The 16057-nt window shown below is 37.7% G+C and overlaps 1 protein-coding gene across 5 annotated transcripts in view; it reads left to right on the top strand.

The window, feature by feature from the left end:
* The window catches only part of sgce (sarcoglycan, epsilon), a 53373-nt gene that overhangs the window by 20300 nt on the left and 17016 nt on the right, over window positions 1–16057 (top strand). For 4 of the 5 annotated variants that reach the window (XM_039736941.1, XM_039736943.1, XM_039736940.1 and 1 more), the window contains 3 exons: window positions 6626–6748; window positions 7314–7471; window positions 15223–15295. In XM_039736941.1, the coding sequence (XP_039592875.1) occupies window positions 6626–6748; window positions 7314–7471; window positions 15223–15295 (354 nt within the window). The remainder of the gene's footprint in view (window positions 1–6625; window positions 6749–7313; window positions 7472–15222; window positions 15296–16057) is intronic. The other variant, XM_039736944.1, reaches the window with a different exon arrangement.

Below are 16057 nucleotides of genomic sequence, written 5' to 3'. Positions count from 1 at the left end.
GTTTCATACTAGCTGCAAACTGTACTCTATACCCCAGTTTTTGGGTAAACCAGAGTACATATCACAGCTTTCAAAATCAGACAAACCAAACTATAAAGTCAACTGGACCTAGGTCCAGAACAAAAGCTCTAGTATTAAAGCACCCTAAACTTGAATGACTTTTTCACTAAAGTGAATGAAACACTCACTTCAGAAAAAGCCTGCCTTAGCAAACTTGCAAACTTAAATAAAATAACAAGACAACACTACACTCATCAAGTTTATCCTCAGCTGGATCAGTTTGTTGCTGAAAATGAAATAACTTGATGTGTTATTTGCATCAACATCATGCGTTTCATAAAAGCACAAAGAGCCTGCATGGCATCCATGTTATATGCTTAAGGCTTACCTTAAAAACATCTGCATCACCCTATATGACATTTTATCATGGTTGGAGTGAGTGTTCTCTGTATGCATTGCCTATCCCCAAAGAAAAAAATAGTTATCGTATTGTAGCCCTGTATGATGCTTGTCTGTGCTGACCAATTGGATTTTTGGCCATTTCTTCTCTCTTTTAGGTAGCTCACTATCCTTAGGAATACAGCTTGCTTTAGTCATACTATAATGGAGACAGTGGCAGATTTGTCCTTTTTGTAGATCCCCCTGCAGCTGGAACTGAAGCTTCTTATTTGAATATGGAATGCAAGCTCATACTGCTGCTGTCTCAGTCCTGATGTCGTCCTCAGACTGATAGAAGAGTCAGCACCTTTGCAGTATAATTTCTATGCAAATAGAGCTGCTTGTGAGTTGGACAGTTTCCTGTATTGCAAATTTGTTGTAAACAACCACTATTAAAAGATTCTTTTTTATCTAACTAACCTCCTTTTGGATAAGGTACACACGGAAAACTTGTGATATCAAGGTTTCTATAGGTGTTTTTGTTGCATTTGTATAATAAAATCATGCAAAGTAATGTTAACATTTTTTAAGGTTTAATTTTTTTTTATATTTTGCCTGTAATTACAGAATGTCATAATAGGAAGAACTTGAGGAGGGTGGGTGACCATACTGAGATACATAATAGAGTATGGGCTTGTGGCTAATGTATGAAAGTCATAATTGGCAGCCTGCAATAGATGGCTTGGGCCTGTAAGTCTCACAATAGTCATTAAAACAAAGTTTCTGTCTTAAAGTATAGATTGCATAATAATTAAAAAAATCAATTGAATTACAGTATTGAATAACATGCATGCTGATACTGTAGCACTATTGTTTGTTGGCCACAATGATGATTCTTGCATTGCTTGAGTATATGCTCTACTGCATGGTATCATTTCTTTCTCTCCTCTTCTTCTTCTTGGAATCTATCTCTTATTACTTTCTTGATTCTGTCCTAGCCATAGAAGAATATACCAACTCTTCTCCAGGGCACAGTTGCTGGAGGGTTCGCGGGAGTATGATAACCCATTCTGCATGTGCTTTGCAGATTTGAAAAAAAAAACCTATAGTTGTGTCCAATGGCATGTGTTGTGGGAGCTGCTACCTGAATATGGGGTAATAGGGCTGCTTTTGCATACTATTCATTCCCTAAAGGAATGGAGTGATAGTATTAGGTTGAATTTATTCACCATGTGTGTTGGATGGAGTAAAGGCTGTAACTTTTTTTGTTTATGGTTTTCATGGACAGGATATCAAGACGCAGCTGAGAATGTGAGGATGTCTAGCTGTGGAGGTTAGAGGTACTATTGTTGCTTTATGCAGATAATGTTGCCCTTTGCGGACTAGAGTGGCTGTAGCTGTTCTGCAGCACAGTACTGGTATGTGGTGGTGAAGCAGAAGCTGAGTCTAAAGATAAATCTCTTGGTTTGCCAGTCAATATACTTCCTTGTCCTCATCCTTGTTATCTATGTGGATAATGACCAAAAGAATGAGATTGCGAGTATAAGCTCCAGAAATGAGGTTTCTTTGTAGGGCTGCTGGGCTGACACTCCATGATTGAGTGGGAAACTCAGTAATTCGGGAGAGCCTCTTAGATTGCGTGGAGCCAATTGAGGTGATTTGGACATTTTATAAGGATGTACCCCAGGTGGTTCCCCCTGGTGCTGCTCTGTACATGTGATCTACAGTGCTGAGAACATATTGCAGATCCAGGACACCCTGAAAGAATTATATCCCTCAACTGGCTTGGGAATGTCTGGGAATTCACAAAAAAGAAGTTATGAAATGTTAAACTAAGAACAGGGAAGTCTGGGCTGACCTGCTTGACCCGCTACCACCAAGACCTCCACCAGGAGAAGCAGTTTCAGATAGTGAGATACATTGAGATGAGATAAGTCCATGTCTTGTACAGTATGTGTAATGTTTGCTGGAGCGGTGGTTAGTAAGTAGAACTGAGTTATATATATATGAATACATAACATTCCCAGACTATTAATCTAATTCAGGGTTGATCGAGTGCCAGGATCTCCATTTCCATCACACTTTTCCAGACTGCGGTGATAATCTGAAGGCAGTATTGACTTCAGGTCCCTTAACATTAATCCTGTTTGGGTTACCTATTGTGGGTCTGTACCTCCTGTTGTCCTGTTGTTTTCATTCTCTTTAACCTTAAGTGAAGCATATCTCATTTTATTAAAGTAAATTAATTGATTTAAAATATTCAGAACTTAAGACAGCAATAGAAGACACGAAATCAAGGTTACTATTTATGATAATGAGGCAGAGAAGGCAAGCAGGAAAAACAACTCTTGTGGTTTTATATTCTATATCAGAAATATTTCAATGGCCTGGCTCAGCTGATATATGCATATTTCAACCAATTATGTTGGTTTTTCCTCATGTTTAGACCTTAGGTTTCACAAGCCCTCTCTAATGAGTTCTTAGACCAAGAGTTTGCTAAATAAGCCAAGGTGTTCCTGACAGGTTACTGGTTTCTAGAGCATGTGTTGGAAAAAAACATGTGGAAGATGGAACAATTGTCCATCCCATGGCTTGTTTACTTATACACACACACATGCAAAGGACCAGTTTATTTATTTAACTTTAATTTCTTTAATTAAACAAATGAAAATAACGCAGCAAGTAAAAGATTTGAAAACAGTCAATGAAACTCGGTATTCAACAGCCACCCAAACAAGAGAACTTTACAGCTAAAGAGTCCATCTGAGATGATTCTTTGTATGGGATTAAACAGACTGTATTAAGAAAAAAGACTGAGCACATATCAAGCATGTTTACTTTTGAATTCATTAATGAGTTCTTGTGAAGTTATGAAAATGTTCTGAGCAGATACTTGTGAAGAGTATTTGACTTGAAATAATACAGAACATTGCTTTCCCACTGAGTTAGAGAGGCTGGATTTGGAGTTTTACCTGTACCCAAAACAAAGTCTTTGTGCAAGTAGTATGGTATAAGGTATTAAATCCAACGCTGTCCAAGCCATATACAAAAATCTTTTCCCAAAGTGATTTAAGTGAGGTATGTTTTGAGATATTGGGACCCAGTGACGTATAGGGCTAATATAAAACTGGTTAACATACCTACAGTAACATGCAGGATATTAGAGATGTGGGATAAAGAGCAGGATAGCCTGTGAACAATTATCTACCATATATTCAAGAAGTAATGTAAGAAGTAAGAAGTAATGTAATAATAATACAAATTATCCAAGATAATAAAATCACATGCTGACCATTCTCACCCACAGTCACTCACACTGAAATTTCATTAGTATTAGTATAAGTGAGTCACACATATTTTCAGACTACAGCAGTACAAAATCAGAGCTCACCTTATCAAAGTTGCAAGCTAGAAAAACTGATGTATGCAGTGTACATACATGCAGACTATATTTGCACAGATACTTTAACAAAAGTAATTGAGTTACGGATTACACTGGTCAACTGGCACACTAGTAAAACTCACGTGTGAGTTGATTTATACACACAGACCGAGATCTCTTCCATACTTGTTTCATTTGATGCAGTTTGATCGCACGCTAAGGAGAAGCAGTCGGTTCATCAGCTGGCTTGCTGCTGCTGGTGAGCTGCATCTTCTGCTTGTCACTTGTCGTTGTTTTAAGAGCTGGGAGCTCATGAACTGTGTCTGCCAAAAGCATTCCAACAACTGCTAGGTTAGATGTCTATGAACTTTGTGGAAGACCAGCCCTGGCACAGACAGGCAGACACCAATGTTCCAAACACACACACATTTATTTACAATACATACAAGCCTCCAGTCCCGCACAAATCCCTGTGTCCCTTCACTACACACCCCCAAGTCTGGCCCTTCCACTAGTCCATCCTTCCTTCACCGCCTCAACTCCTCTCCTCCGAGCTTCATCCACTTCCAGTCGACTCCGGCTGACGACTGATGTCCAGGGCTTCACAATCGTCCTGGTGCCCCCGGTGGTGGCCAAGGGCCCCTATAGGGGTGAGGTTCCATGCTCCATTCCCCTGGCTCCCATATCAACCAGGGCAACTGCCCTCTCGTGGTCCGGGGGAGGTGTAGTCCCTTTCCCGATCCTTCTAGGCGTCCCGGCTGGGCACAGCCTCCAGCCGCCTGCCACAACTTGTTTTAAATGTTTTCTCACTGCCTTGTCTCATGTGATGTTAAAGTGTCTCTCGTGGGATGTCAAATTGTCTTCCAAGAAGATCACGTCTCGTCTCCCTAGTTTCCCTCCCAAGATTTTTTTTTTATAATAGAGAGATGTCTGTTCCCGGCCAGCTGTATCTTTCTGTTACCAGGCAACAAGACAGACAGAAGTGTGGGCCCTTTTTTCTGTTTAGCCTACCTAGACAGAGGCTGATGGCCTGAAATTAAAAGTAGAGTTCACAGTGTTTTTACAGTAATATTTTTTATTTATTTGGTGTGAATTTTAAATGTCATACAAAACACTGAACAGCACACAAGACCCTGTTTATGCATAAGGATGCAAGTAGCTTGCATAAAAATGTCTTTGAGGACACATGAACTAATAAGATGTGCATTAGCTGCTTTACTTGCAGTACATCAGTATCATTCCTCTGTCAAATGTAAATGAAACCCGTTGCTGGTCAGAATTTCGTGAATAATTTTTTTTAAGGTTTTGTTAACCAGGACACTCCACATGTGCATTTTCTGCCTTGTGTAGTAGCAAGCTTGCTCTGATTAGAAAGTTTCAAATGATATAGGGACCAAAACAGATCTAATAATAACACACACCCATACACACCCAAAAACACTGTCAACCAAAATATAATATAAATTAAAAAGGTTACTTTGTGCAAGTTAAACCACTTTGTTTCATACTAGCTGCAAACTGTACTCTATACCCCAGTTTTGGGTAAACCAGAGTACATATCACAGCTTTCAAAATCAGACAAACCAAACTATAAAGTCAACTGGACCTAGGTCCAGAACAAAAGCTCTAGTATTAAAGCACCCTAAACTTGAATGACTTTTTCACTAAAGTGAATGAAACACTCACTTCAGAAAAAGCCTGCCTTAGCAAACTTGCAAACTTAAATAAAATAACAAGACAACACTACACTCATCAAGTTTATCCTCAGCTGGATCAGTTTGTTGCTGAAAATGAAATAACTTGATGTGTTATTTGCATCAACATCATGCGTTTCATAAAAGCACAAAGAGCCTGCATGGCATCCATGTTATATGCTTAAGGCTTACCTTAAAAACATCTGCATCACCCTATATGACATTTTATCATGGTTGGAGTGAGTGTTCTCTGTATGCATTGCCTATCCCCAAAGAAAAAAATAGTTATCGTATTGTAGCCCTGTATGATGCTTGTCTGTGCTGACCAATTGGATTTTTGGCCATTTCTTCTCTCTTTTAGGTAGCTCACTATCCTTAGGAATACAGCTTGCTTTAGTCATACTATAATGGAGACAGTGGCAGATTTGTCCTTTTTGTAGATCCCCCTGCAGCTGGAACTGAAGCTTCTTATTTGAATATGGAATGCAAGCTCATACTGCTGCTGTCTCAGTCCTGATGTCGTCCTCAGACTGATAGAAGAGTCAGCACCTTTGCAGTATAATTTCTATGCAAATAGAGCTGCTTGTGAGTTGGACAGTTTCCTGTATTGCAAATTTGTTGTAAACAACCACTATTAAAAGATTCTTTTTTATCTAACTAACCTCCTTTTGGATAAGGTACACACGGAAAACTTGTGATATCAAGGTTTCTATAGGTGTTTTTGTTGCATTTGTATAATAAAATCATGCAAAGTAATGTTAACATTTTTTAAGGTTTAATTTTTTTTTATATTTTGCCTGTAATTACAGAATGTCATAATAGGAAGAACTTGAGGAGGGTGGGTGACCATACTGAGATACATAATAGAGTATGGGCTTGTGGCTAATGTATGAAAGTCATAATTGGCAGCCTGCAATAGATGGCTTGGGCCTGTAAGTCTCACAATAGTCATTAAAACAAAGTTTCTGTCTTAAAGTATAGATTGCATAATAATTAAAAAAATCAATTGAATTACAGTATTGAATAACATGCATGCTGATACTGTAGCACTATTGTTTGTTGGCCACAATGATGATTCTTGCATTGCTTGAGTATATGCTCTACTGCATGGTATCATTTCTTTCTCTCCTCTTCTTCTTCTTGGAATCTATCTCTTATTACTTTCTTTCAGTTTTCACTATCCTCTCCAGGGTGCATGCTGACCGAAATGTTTATCCTTCTGCTGGAGTCCTATTTGTTCACGTTTTGGAAAGAGAATATTTTAAAGGGGAGTTCCCTCCTTACCCAAAACCTGGTATGCTTTCCCATATTTGTTTTATGTTTGATAATTTAATAAAGATATATTTATAATTGTTATTTTGATGCTTTTCAAATTACATTGCTTTTGGCAAAAGAAGCCTTGTAATGAGTACTATATTTGCAGTCCAACATAAAGTAATAATCAACTACTGATGCAACCACCATGAAATGTTCCACCAGTTGCAATGATTTGTGGAAGTATTGATGAACTGCTAAGGGTACTACAGCCCAAGATTCTTTTTGGTTTGTGCCAGACAAAGTGAAAGTTGAACCTGCAGCTGCTTAAAACTTTACTGCTTTCTGCAGTGCAGTATACTTTTGGGAAAGACAGATTAACCTTAGATCTGTCTTTGTCTATTATTTCCTGTGTTTTGAAGCAGTATAATATAGCATATAGTCAATTTTTATGCTCATGTATGGAATATTACTGCAAATATGAAGTTATAAATTATTCAGTTACATCAGAAAATGCATTACATATACTGTTTGTTGGCTCTGTTCTCTTACAGTTTTTCATAACCTTTATTTTACTTACATTTTTGTTTGTGATGTTTGTACAGGAGATGCAACCAATGATCCAATCACCTTTAACACAAATTTAATGGGCTTCCCAGATAGGCCAGGCTGGCTTCGATATATTCAAAGAACACCATACAGTGATGGTGTTCTTTATGGATCTCCAACAGCTGATCATGTGGGAAAGCCGACTGTTATTGAGGTATATTGAAAGAAATGGTCCTTTTATTTTTCATATTCCTAAATTAGTTCTTTTCAAGTGTTTTAAAATATATGTATGCATTTTCAGAATATATCAGCCAAATGTAAAATTATTCCTTAACCAAAGACAACACATTTTACATATACCAGAAAATGTAGTGGCTGATATGCTGATGAACCACAACATTATGAGCATCTGCCTAATTTTCTATTGATCCTATGTGTGACGCCAAAACAGCCCTGACATGCTGAGAAATCGACTTTACAAGACCTCTGAAGGTGCCATTAAGAGGACTTACAGAATGTTAGGTTATATAACACAATGTGTAGAGTACAAGTCAAAGGAGGCTACTGTATGCTGAAGCTTTATAACACACTGGTTAGACCTCACCAGGGGCATCATTTATAAACTGTGTGTACTCACAAAAATGTTGCATATGCCCATTTCCACACACACTTCGAGATGTATAAAAACTAAACGTAGTTTTTGCATAAATTTTACATAAATCCACATACATTTTCACAGTAGCCACACACTGTGTGTACACACTTTTCTACTCAATTTTGCAAACTGGCGGCACTCGGCGTCAAAGCAGTGCTACTGTTTCTGTGTCAATTCTCTTTCTTTTTCATACTTGTATCCATTACATGGGCATTACTAAATACACTAAAATTAATTGCATATTGTTTACAAATTTAAAGCACTTTATTGTAATCATTATATAACAATATAATAGTACATGGAATAGCCAAACTATTCCAAATACCATAGCTGCTTTGTTGGAAGACATCACTAATGGAGGAATTAGAATAGAGCGCCTACTTATAGATGATGATGACTATCTTCTAAGTCGATTTCGACTTCCAAGAACTATCCCCTTGGAGCTATGTGCTGTGTGCAAAGGCAGACTTGTACTCTACCTGCTCCTTTGGAAGTTCTGCCCACTCTCTGGTTTTTATCCACAGGAGCTTTTCAAAGTGATCTTGCTGACCAATATGGTATTTCACAATCATCACTGAGTTGCACCATGCGAGCTGTTAGGGATGGTATTATCCATTTGTCATCCAGATATATAAGATTTCTTTACACTGTGGTTGAACTGGGAAACATCAAAGCGCAATTCGCAGCAATGTCCAGTTTTCCAAATTTAATCAGAGCGGTCAACTTCATGAGTGAGCTGGCATTGTATCATGTATAGCAGGAGAGCCTATAAAAACATCAACTCTGCACAGTTGTAGGTACTTTTTCCAGCTAGTGTGGCAAAAGGCAAACAGTCCTTTTAAGGATAATTAGTCACCTCAAAGAGCCATGTAAAGAGCAGAGAATCTATTCGTTGTGGCACATGGTGCAAGCGCTACACTATAAAGGTGCCTTCAGAGGATGAATTTGCTTATGTAAATAGAAAGCATTTCCACTCTATTAATGTGCTGCTCTATAGTCCACCGAAAATATGTCAAATTGTGTAAGCATGTAGCATGTTACATTATGTGGCACACAATCGTGGCTTGCCCATACCTGAAGAGATAGATGAACCTGACCCTGACCCTCCAAATGATAAGCCAAACTGGACAGCAGTACAACTTTGTTAGAATGTAGTTAGCACAAGGTAAAAACAGATAATCAGGTGCAGCACTTATTTTTTAACCAATTCATTTAATTTGTGGTCACATAGTAAAGCCTTTATATTCATTGGTTCATTGGCCACATCCCTTACAGCTTCGACTATAGCATTTTGTGACTGCAGAACAGCGTCAGTCAGCCCACAGCCAGATGATCACCTAGTGGTTTCTGAGGCAGAGATGTGTGTGCAGCCAGCTCCTGAAGATGTGCTGGACACAGCAACACGATCATCACCTGGATTCGTGTCCTCAGCATGGGGATCAGCTTTTGTAATATTGTCTGAAAGAATGAATAGTCTGTGGGTTGCAACTCACCTTTTCAGGCCATTTTTGATATCTGACCCCTTTTTTGTTTACTTTGGGCACTGAATGTGAACTTTCAAGTGTCTACGCCACGCTGTATCACTCCATCAACTTCCTTTTGTTGTTTATACCATTGCTAAAACCAACAAATAGTGCATTTTTCCTTGCCTCCACTTCTCATTCACTGAAATTCTTCTTTTTTCCACATGCTTTTACCATGGTCTTTTAACAAAATACTGAATGGAAGGAACTATTAATATTAATTTGCATATTCAAATATGCAAAATTTTGGGAGGAGTTGGGGCTGGGCTGTAGGCACATGCGTGTGTGTTCAATTTCACGTTCATTAGGATTTATAAAGAGAAAGTATGTGGACTTTGGTGTATGCCCGGTTTTATGCATCTGAATTTATTTGTGTGTGTTCACATTTCCAGTTTTGTTCATACACCATTTTTTAATGTGAATTCTATGCATGGCGTTATACATAAGGCCCCAAGAGTATTATGAATAGTTTTGGTCTCCTCGCTACAACAAGAACATAGTAGCACTGGAAAAAGTCCAGAGAAGAGCAACTAGGTGTATTCCAGGGCTACAGGGGATGAACTATCAGGAAAGGTCAAAGAGCTGAGCCTTTTTCAGTTTAAACAAAAGAAGATTAAGAGGCAACATGATTTCAGTATCTAAAAGAATGAAGGGAATTAATACAGTTAACGGAGACTGTTACTTTAAAATGAGTTCATCAATAGACACTGGGACATGCCAAGTAGTGTGGTCGACAGTAGGACTTTAGGTTCTTTCAAAACTACTGTAGACTTGATGTTATTTTGGAAGAATTAAGTGGGTATGACTGGCAAGCTTTGTTGGGCTGAATGGCTTGTCCTCCTCTAGATTGTTCTAATATAATATCTGGCACAAGGATTCTGTAGCAGATCTTGTAACTCCTGTAAGTTGCGAGGTGGTACTTCTTTGGATTGGAGTTTTTGTTCTAACACATTTCACAGATACTAGATTGGATTGAGAGGGAGTTTGAAGGCCAGGGCAGCACCTTGAACTCTTCATCATGTTCCTCAAACCATCCATTTTGCAAGGCACATTATCCTGCTGAAAGATGCCACAGATGTACCTTGCCTGCAGTGAAATTTAGGAAGTGGTGCATGCCAAACTAATGTCCACATGACTGCATGGATCTAGGGTTGCCCAGCAGAATATTACCCAAAGCATCACACTCCATACTCTGGCTTGTCTTTTTCCCATTGGACATCCTAGCGCTATCTCTTCTCAGGTAAACAACACAAATTTACCTTGCTCTCCACATGGTGCAACTGAAAAAATAATTAATCAAACTAGGTAACTTTCTTCCATTGATCCAAGGTGCAAATCTGACACTTACATGCCCACTGTGCTCTAGCTTCTGACTGCGCAGTGCCATTTGCAACAGGTTTTGAAGCAATGTGTGCCTGGAAACCTTATCCTTGTAATATTCATTAAAATATTTTGCAATGTGTGCCACAGTAGCTCACCTGTTGGTTTGTACCAGATGGGATAGCCTTCATTGACCTCTCACATCAATTTACAGTATCTTTGCCATCTAATACCATCCATCCATTCATTATCCAACCCGCTATATCCTAACTACAGGATCACGTGAGTCTGCTGGAGCTAATCTGGATTCCAGTCTTTTCAAGCAGGCTGCCATGTGCCTTTTACTAAGGAGTGGCATCTGTCTGGCCACTCTACCATACAGGCCTGATTGGTGGATTGCTGCAGAGATGGTTGTCCTTCTGGAAGGTTCTCCTCTCTCCACAGAGGACCTCTGGAGCTCTGACAGAGTGACCACCGGATTCTTGGTCACCTCTCTGACTAAGGCCCTTCTCCCCTGATTGCTCAAATTAGATGGCCGGCCAGCTCTAGGAAGAGTCCTGGTGGTTTCGAACTTCTTCCACTTACGGAAGATGGAGGCCACTGTGTTCATTGGGACCTTCAAAGCAGCAGAAATTTTTCTGTAACCTTCCCCAGATTTGTGCCATGAGACAATCCTGTCTCAGAGGTCTACAGACAATTCCTTTGACTTTATGGTTGGTTTGTGCTCTGACATGAACTGTCAACTGTGGGACCTTATATAGACAGGTGTGTGCCTTTCCAAATCATGTCCAGTCAACTGAATTTACCACAGGTGGACTCCAATTAAGCTGCAGAAACATCTCAAGGATGATCAGGGGAAACAGGATGCACCTGAGCTCAATTTTGAGCTTCATGGCAAAGTCTGTGAATACTTATGTACATGTGCTTTCTCAATTTTTTTATTTTTAATAAATTTGCAAAAATCCCACGTAAACTTTTTTCACGTCATTATGTGGTGTTGAGTGTAGAATTCTGAGGAAAAAAATGAATTTAATCAATATTGGAATAAGGCTTGTGGACTTGACCTGGACACAGACAGGCGGACATGTTATTTGTCACCACCACACATATTTTATTTACAATATTTACAATAATATATTGGTCACTCAGACCCAATTCAATGTGCACAAACCCCAACAGTCAGTCCTGGCCTCACAATGCCTTCTTTTTGGGCCGCCTCCACACCTCTCTCGTGCCTTGTCCTTCTTCCACCTGACTCTAGCCTTGAATGAAGGGAGACGGCCCCTTTTATATACTCCCGGACGAGCTCCAGGTGGTTCCCGGCATTCCCCTCTTGGCCACACCCCAGCATGGCAGAAGTGCCGGCTGTTCTCCCGGCAGCTCTCTGGGTGTCCTCCTAAATCTTCCCCCCAGCACTTCCTATTGTGGCGGAAGTCCTGAGGTTACAAGTCCCCAAGGCATCGGGGTGTCTCCTGGTGGTGACCACGGGCCCCTAAAGGGTGGGGCTTCCATGCCCTGAACCCGTGGCCCCCAAAGCAACCAGGAAGGCGGCCCCCACGTGATCCCAGATGGGCACACACCCACTTCCGGTCCTCCAAGGCGTCCTGGCCGGGTCGTCGCTCCTGGCATCCGTGACAGGCTGTAACATAACAAAATGTGGAAAAAGTGATGCGCTGTGAATACTTTCTGGATGCACTGTATATATTATGGCAGTGTTTCCTGCTAAACTACACATTTATCTATGTTAGAGTTATAAATAAACAGTTCCCTTTTGTTCCTCGCCCGACATAAATTAGGCTACCTGAGAAGCAGTTTGAGCATCTATACTCTCTATACCCAAAAACTGGCACTTTGTCTTTTTAATAATTGTGGAATAGTAAAAACCTACTGTCAACTACAACAAACAAATACATTATATTAAACATAAAAGAGAATTGAATTCTGATTCAGCCCTTGCTACATGCATTTAAAATTTCCACCTCAATCACAGCTTGGTATAAAATTTCCAGTTACACAAGTTTGGAGGACTTGAATTTTATAATAGGATTTTCAGGGCTGCAGTTTTAAGTTCTTTGCTGAGCTCCCACTTCTAAAGACCTTGATTTATTTATTGCATTTGCTACATGTTATAAATTTAGATGGACTATAAAAGGTGCAATTTTTCAGATGGTGGGTAGATTTTTGTTCAGTACTAAAATACCACTTCTGCTAATCAAATACTTTTGCCAACGTGTTTTTACATTGTCCATTATTGTGGATTTATCACTCCAATTTTGTTTCAAGAAGGCAGAGAAAATATCTTAGTAGCCTATGTTAATTTGGTCTATTCTATGAATTACCTCTAAGTTTCAAAAAAGATCAGTTAGCTATTTTCCATGATTTCACAACAAGTAGACAGAAAAACAATTTTAATGTTTTTTTTAGTAAAATACAGCAAATCAGAAGAAAGAGTGACCTTTTACATTTTTATTATGATGACAGATGGTTAAGAACAGCATAAAAGGGAAGCATAAATATGTTGAAGTATGATATTCACAGAATTAAAACTACTGTATACTGTATATCATCTACTATATACTAGAAATGTAACTGGCTGTAACTGAACTTGCATGAGGCTGGGAAACAACAGTACAGATTGGCATCTGGAGAGTTCTTGTTAAAGCAACTCTGTTTCAAAAGAGGCCATGTGGGCAGTGTAACAATTGCTATTGTATAGACTGTCTGACGGGCTGGTAGTAAATTATTAAACAAGACAAAAGTCAGGGTTTCACTGACATTAGGTTTTCCAGAGAACATTATGGCCTTTATGGCCCTGGTAATTGGTAATATAAAACCTTAATCATGCAAATGCCTTTATAATAGGTGCAAAAGATTGATTATAAATGTTCAGTCTATTCTAGTACTCACTTACATAACAGATGGGAGGCAAGTTGAAATAAATGTCAACTTGCAAGAAGATAAAATGACCATAGAAATGGAGAGAGGATGGGAAATGGGTGTTATTTTGGTTTGCTCTAAGTATGGTAAATATTTTATCTTAGAATCTTATAAGTTAGTGGAGCAGCATGGTTTTTATTACTCCTTCTGTTTATTTTTGGTTTCTTTTGCCTCTGTTTTAATGTTTATGTTTCTATGCAGTGTAATTTTATATATTTAAGTTGTTCTTGACATAGGCTGAAATTATAGTGAAAGCAAAATTTAATGTTTTCTGTTATGTGACATGCAATTTAAAGGTGGTTATTATGCTTTGCACTGTTTGGAACATAGCAGTAATACTGTGTAAATGTAGATATGTAAGTTCTCACATTTATGCAATTTGTAGTTTTATTAATATTTCATATAACATCACTCAGAAATGTCTCATATTATTGTGCATATTCTGTTTTTTTAGTTTTAAAGAATTTTTAAGCTATTATTTATATACTGTATTTTTAAATGTCCACACATATCTAATACTTTTAATATTTTTGAACCATTATTTGTTTTAAAAGCAATTCTTACAAGTACCTTTTTGCACCTTCCTCATTATATTATAGTATCTAGTAGTTTGAAAAGGGAACCTCTGGAATACTTTACATATAAACTTATAGCTTCACTAAAATGAAAATTGCATGCAAGTGCAATATATTAAATAAAACTGCAAATTTTCCTCTCAAGTATAAAACAAACAAAATGCAATCTTTTTTTTTAAATCCCTAACCTGGATGTTGTCAGTGTGGAGTTACTACAGCGTTGTATGTTCTCCGTATTGTCTTTGTGGGTTAACCTTACTCTTCATCATACATATGCATATTGACAATTTCATATTTTCCTGTATGAGCGTGACAGTGGGCATATGCAATAAATTGTTCTTCTTCTCCGGGTGGTTTTCTGTATTGCAACTAATGCTGTCAGTATAAGCACCACGCAACCATGAAATAGATAAAGTGTGTTTGAGAATTTTTGAAATTGTCTCTGATTTTATTATCATTTAAAGTCAATGTAATAAGAAATTTGCAACTTTGAGTAATTTTCTTGTTTTCAAAATGTATGTACTCTATGTTTAATTTTATAGTGACAATTAATGAAATGGTAAGTCTAAAACCTAATGAATAACATCTTCTAATTTTTCAAAGCTGAATTTATGCATATAATCTCACACAGCACTAATTTATAGTTATAGGTTAACCTAACTTGCAAGTCTTTGGAAAGATATCCAGCAAACCTGAAAAAATCAACATAAACACAGAAGGCATACAGATAGTGACTTGGCCAATAAATGAACAACTGATGGAATAATTCAAAATTTAAAAAAAACTGTCACAGATAAAGGAGAAGACTGTTTTTGTATACAGAAAAGAAGAGGTAGTATATCTGTTTGAATGGCAAGGAACAAGGAATACAAAATGCAAAAAAACAGGCATAACATTAATATTTAACACATTATTGGAGTACAGCAAATTCATATATTTTTTCCTCTTTGTATAGATAACAGCTTATAACAGGCGCACATTTGAAACTGCAAGGCACAATCTTGTCATTAACATTATGTCCGCTGATGGTAAGTTAATTTCTTTTGAAAAAAACAATACATGAAATTATTTTTTTCTGTGTTTGCTTCACTGTTCTTGTCCGTGACCTATTTACAGTTAATGTTCATGATACTGAGGAAATATATATAAATGTTATATTCATATTTATTTAATATTTATATGAACTTTTTTTTAAAAACAAAGCTTCAAAAATATTTAAAATTAGGATGCGTCATGTTGCTGAATTTTTTCCTCAGTTGTCATTTCTGTATCAATTTTTAACAGAAAATTTTAATCCCTTAATAAAACAAATGAATATTCTGCTCAAAGATGGAGTCATTATTGATTTGTCTCATCAGCAACAATTAAAGGAAAGTGTGAAACCATACAATGCCATAATAAATAGCAAGTTCTAGGAAAAACAGAAGGAAGAACCAGACCAGATTAAAAATCTTTTAATTGTCCAGGAAATGAATAATGTCAAAAACAAGACTGCTGACACAAGGTCCAAAGATATGTACAGTATATGTATTGATGATTGATGGTTATTGTTCATATTAGTTTGTCATATTGGAGTATTCTCAATTAGAATGATATTTAGTAATTTTTATTTCTTATTTTTACCAAGTGAAGACTTTATTTTACTTTAAATTGTCCACTCATGCATGTCACTATTGCCGCTTCTTTGACATACTAATGTTACTCACTCACTCACTCACATACTGACTTCTGTATGCTTCTCCTGGTGAGTGTCACAGTGGTTATATAAAATTAACATACAACTCCACTCT

Source organism: Polypterus senegalus, chromosome 15 (assembly GCF_016835505.1).
Source record: "Polypterus senegalus isolate Bchr_013 chromosome 15, ASM1683550v1, whole genome shotgun sequence".
NCBI classification, from domain to species: domain Eukaryota; kingdom Metazoa; phylum Chordata; class Cladistia; order Polypteriformes; family Polypteridae; genus Polypterus; species Polypterus senegalus.
Note: the sequence above shows the minus strand (reverse complement) of the source record. Positions and strands in the feature narration are given on the sequence as shown.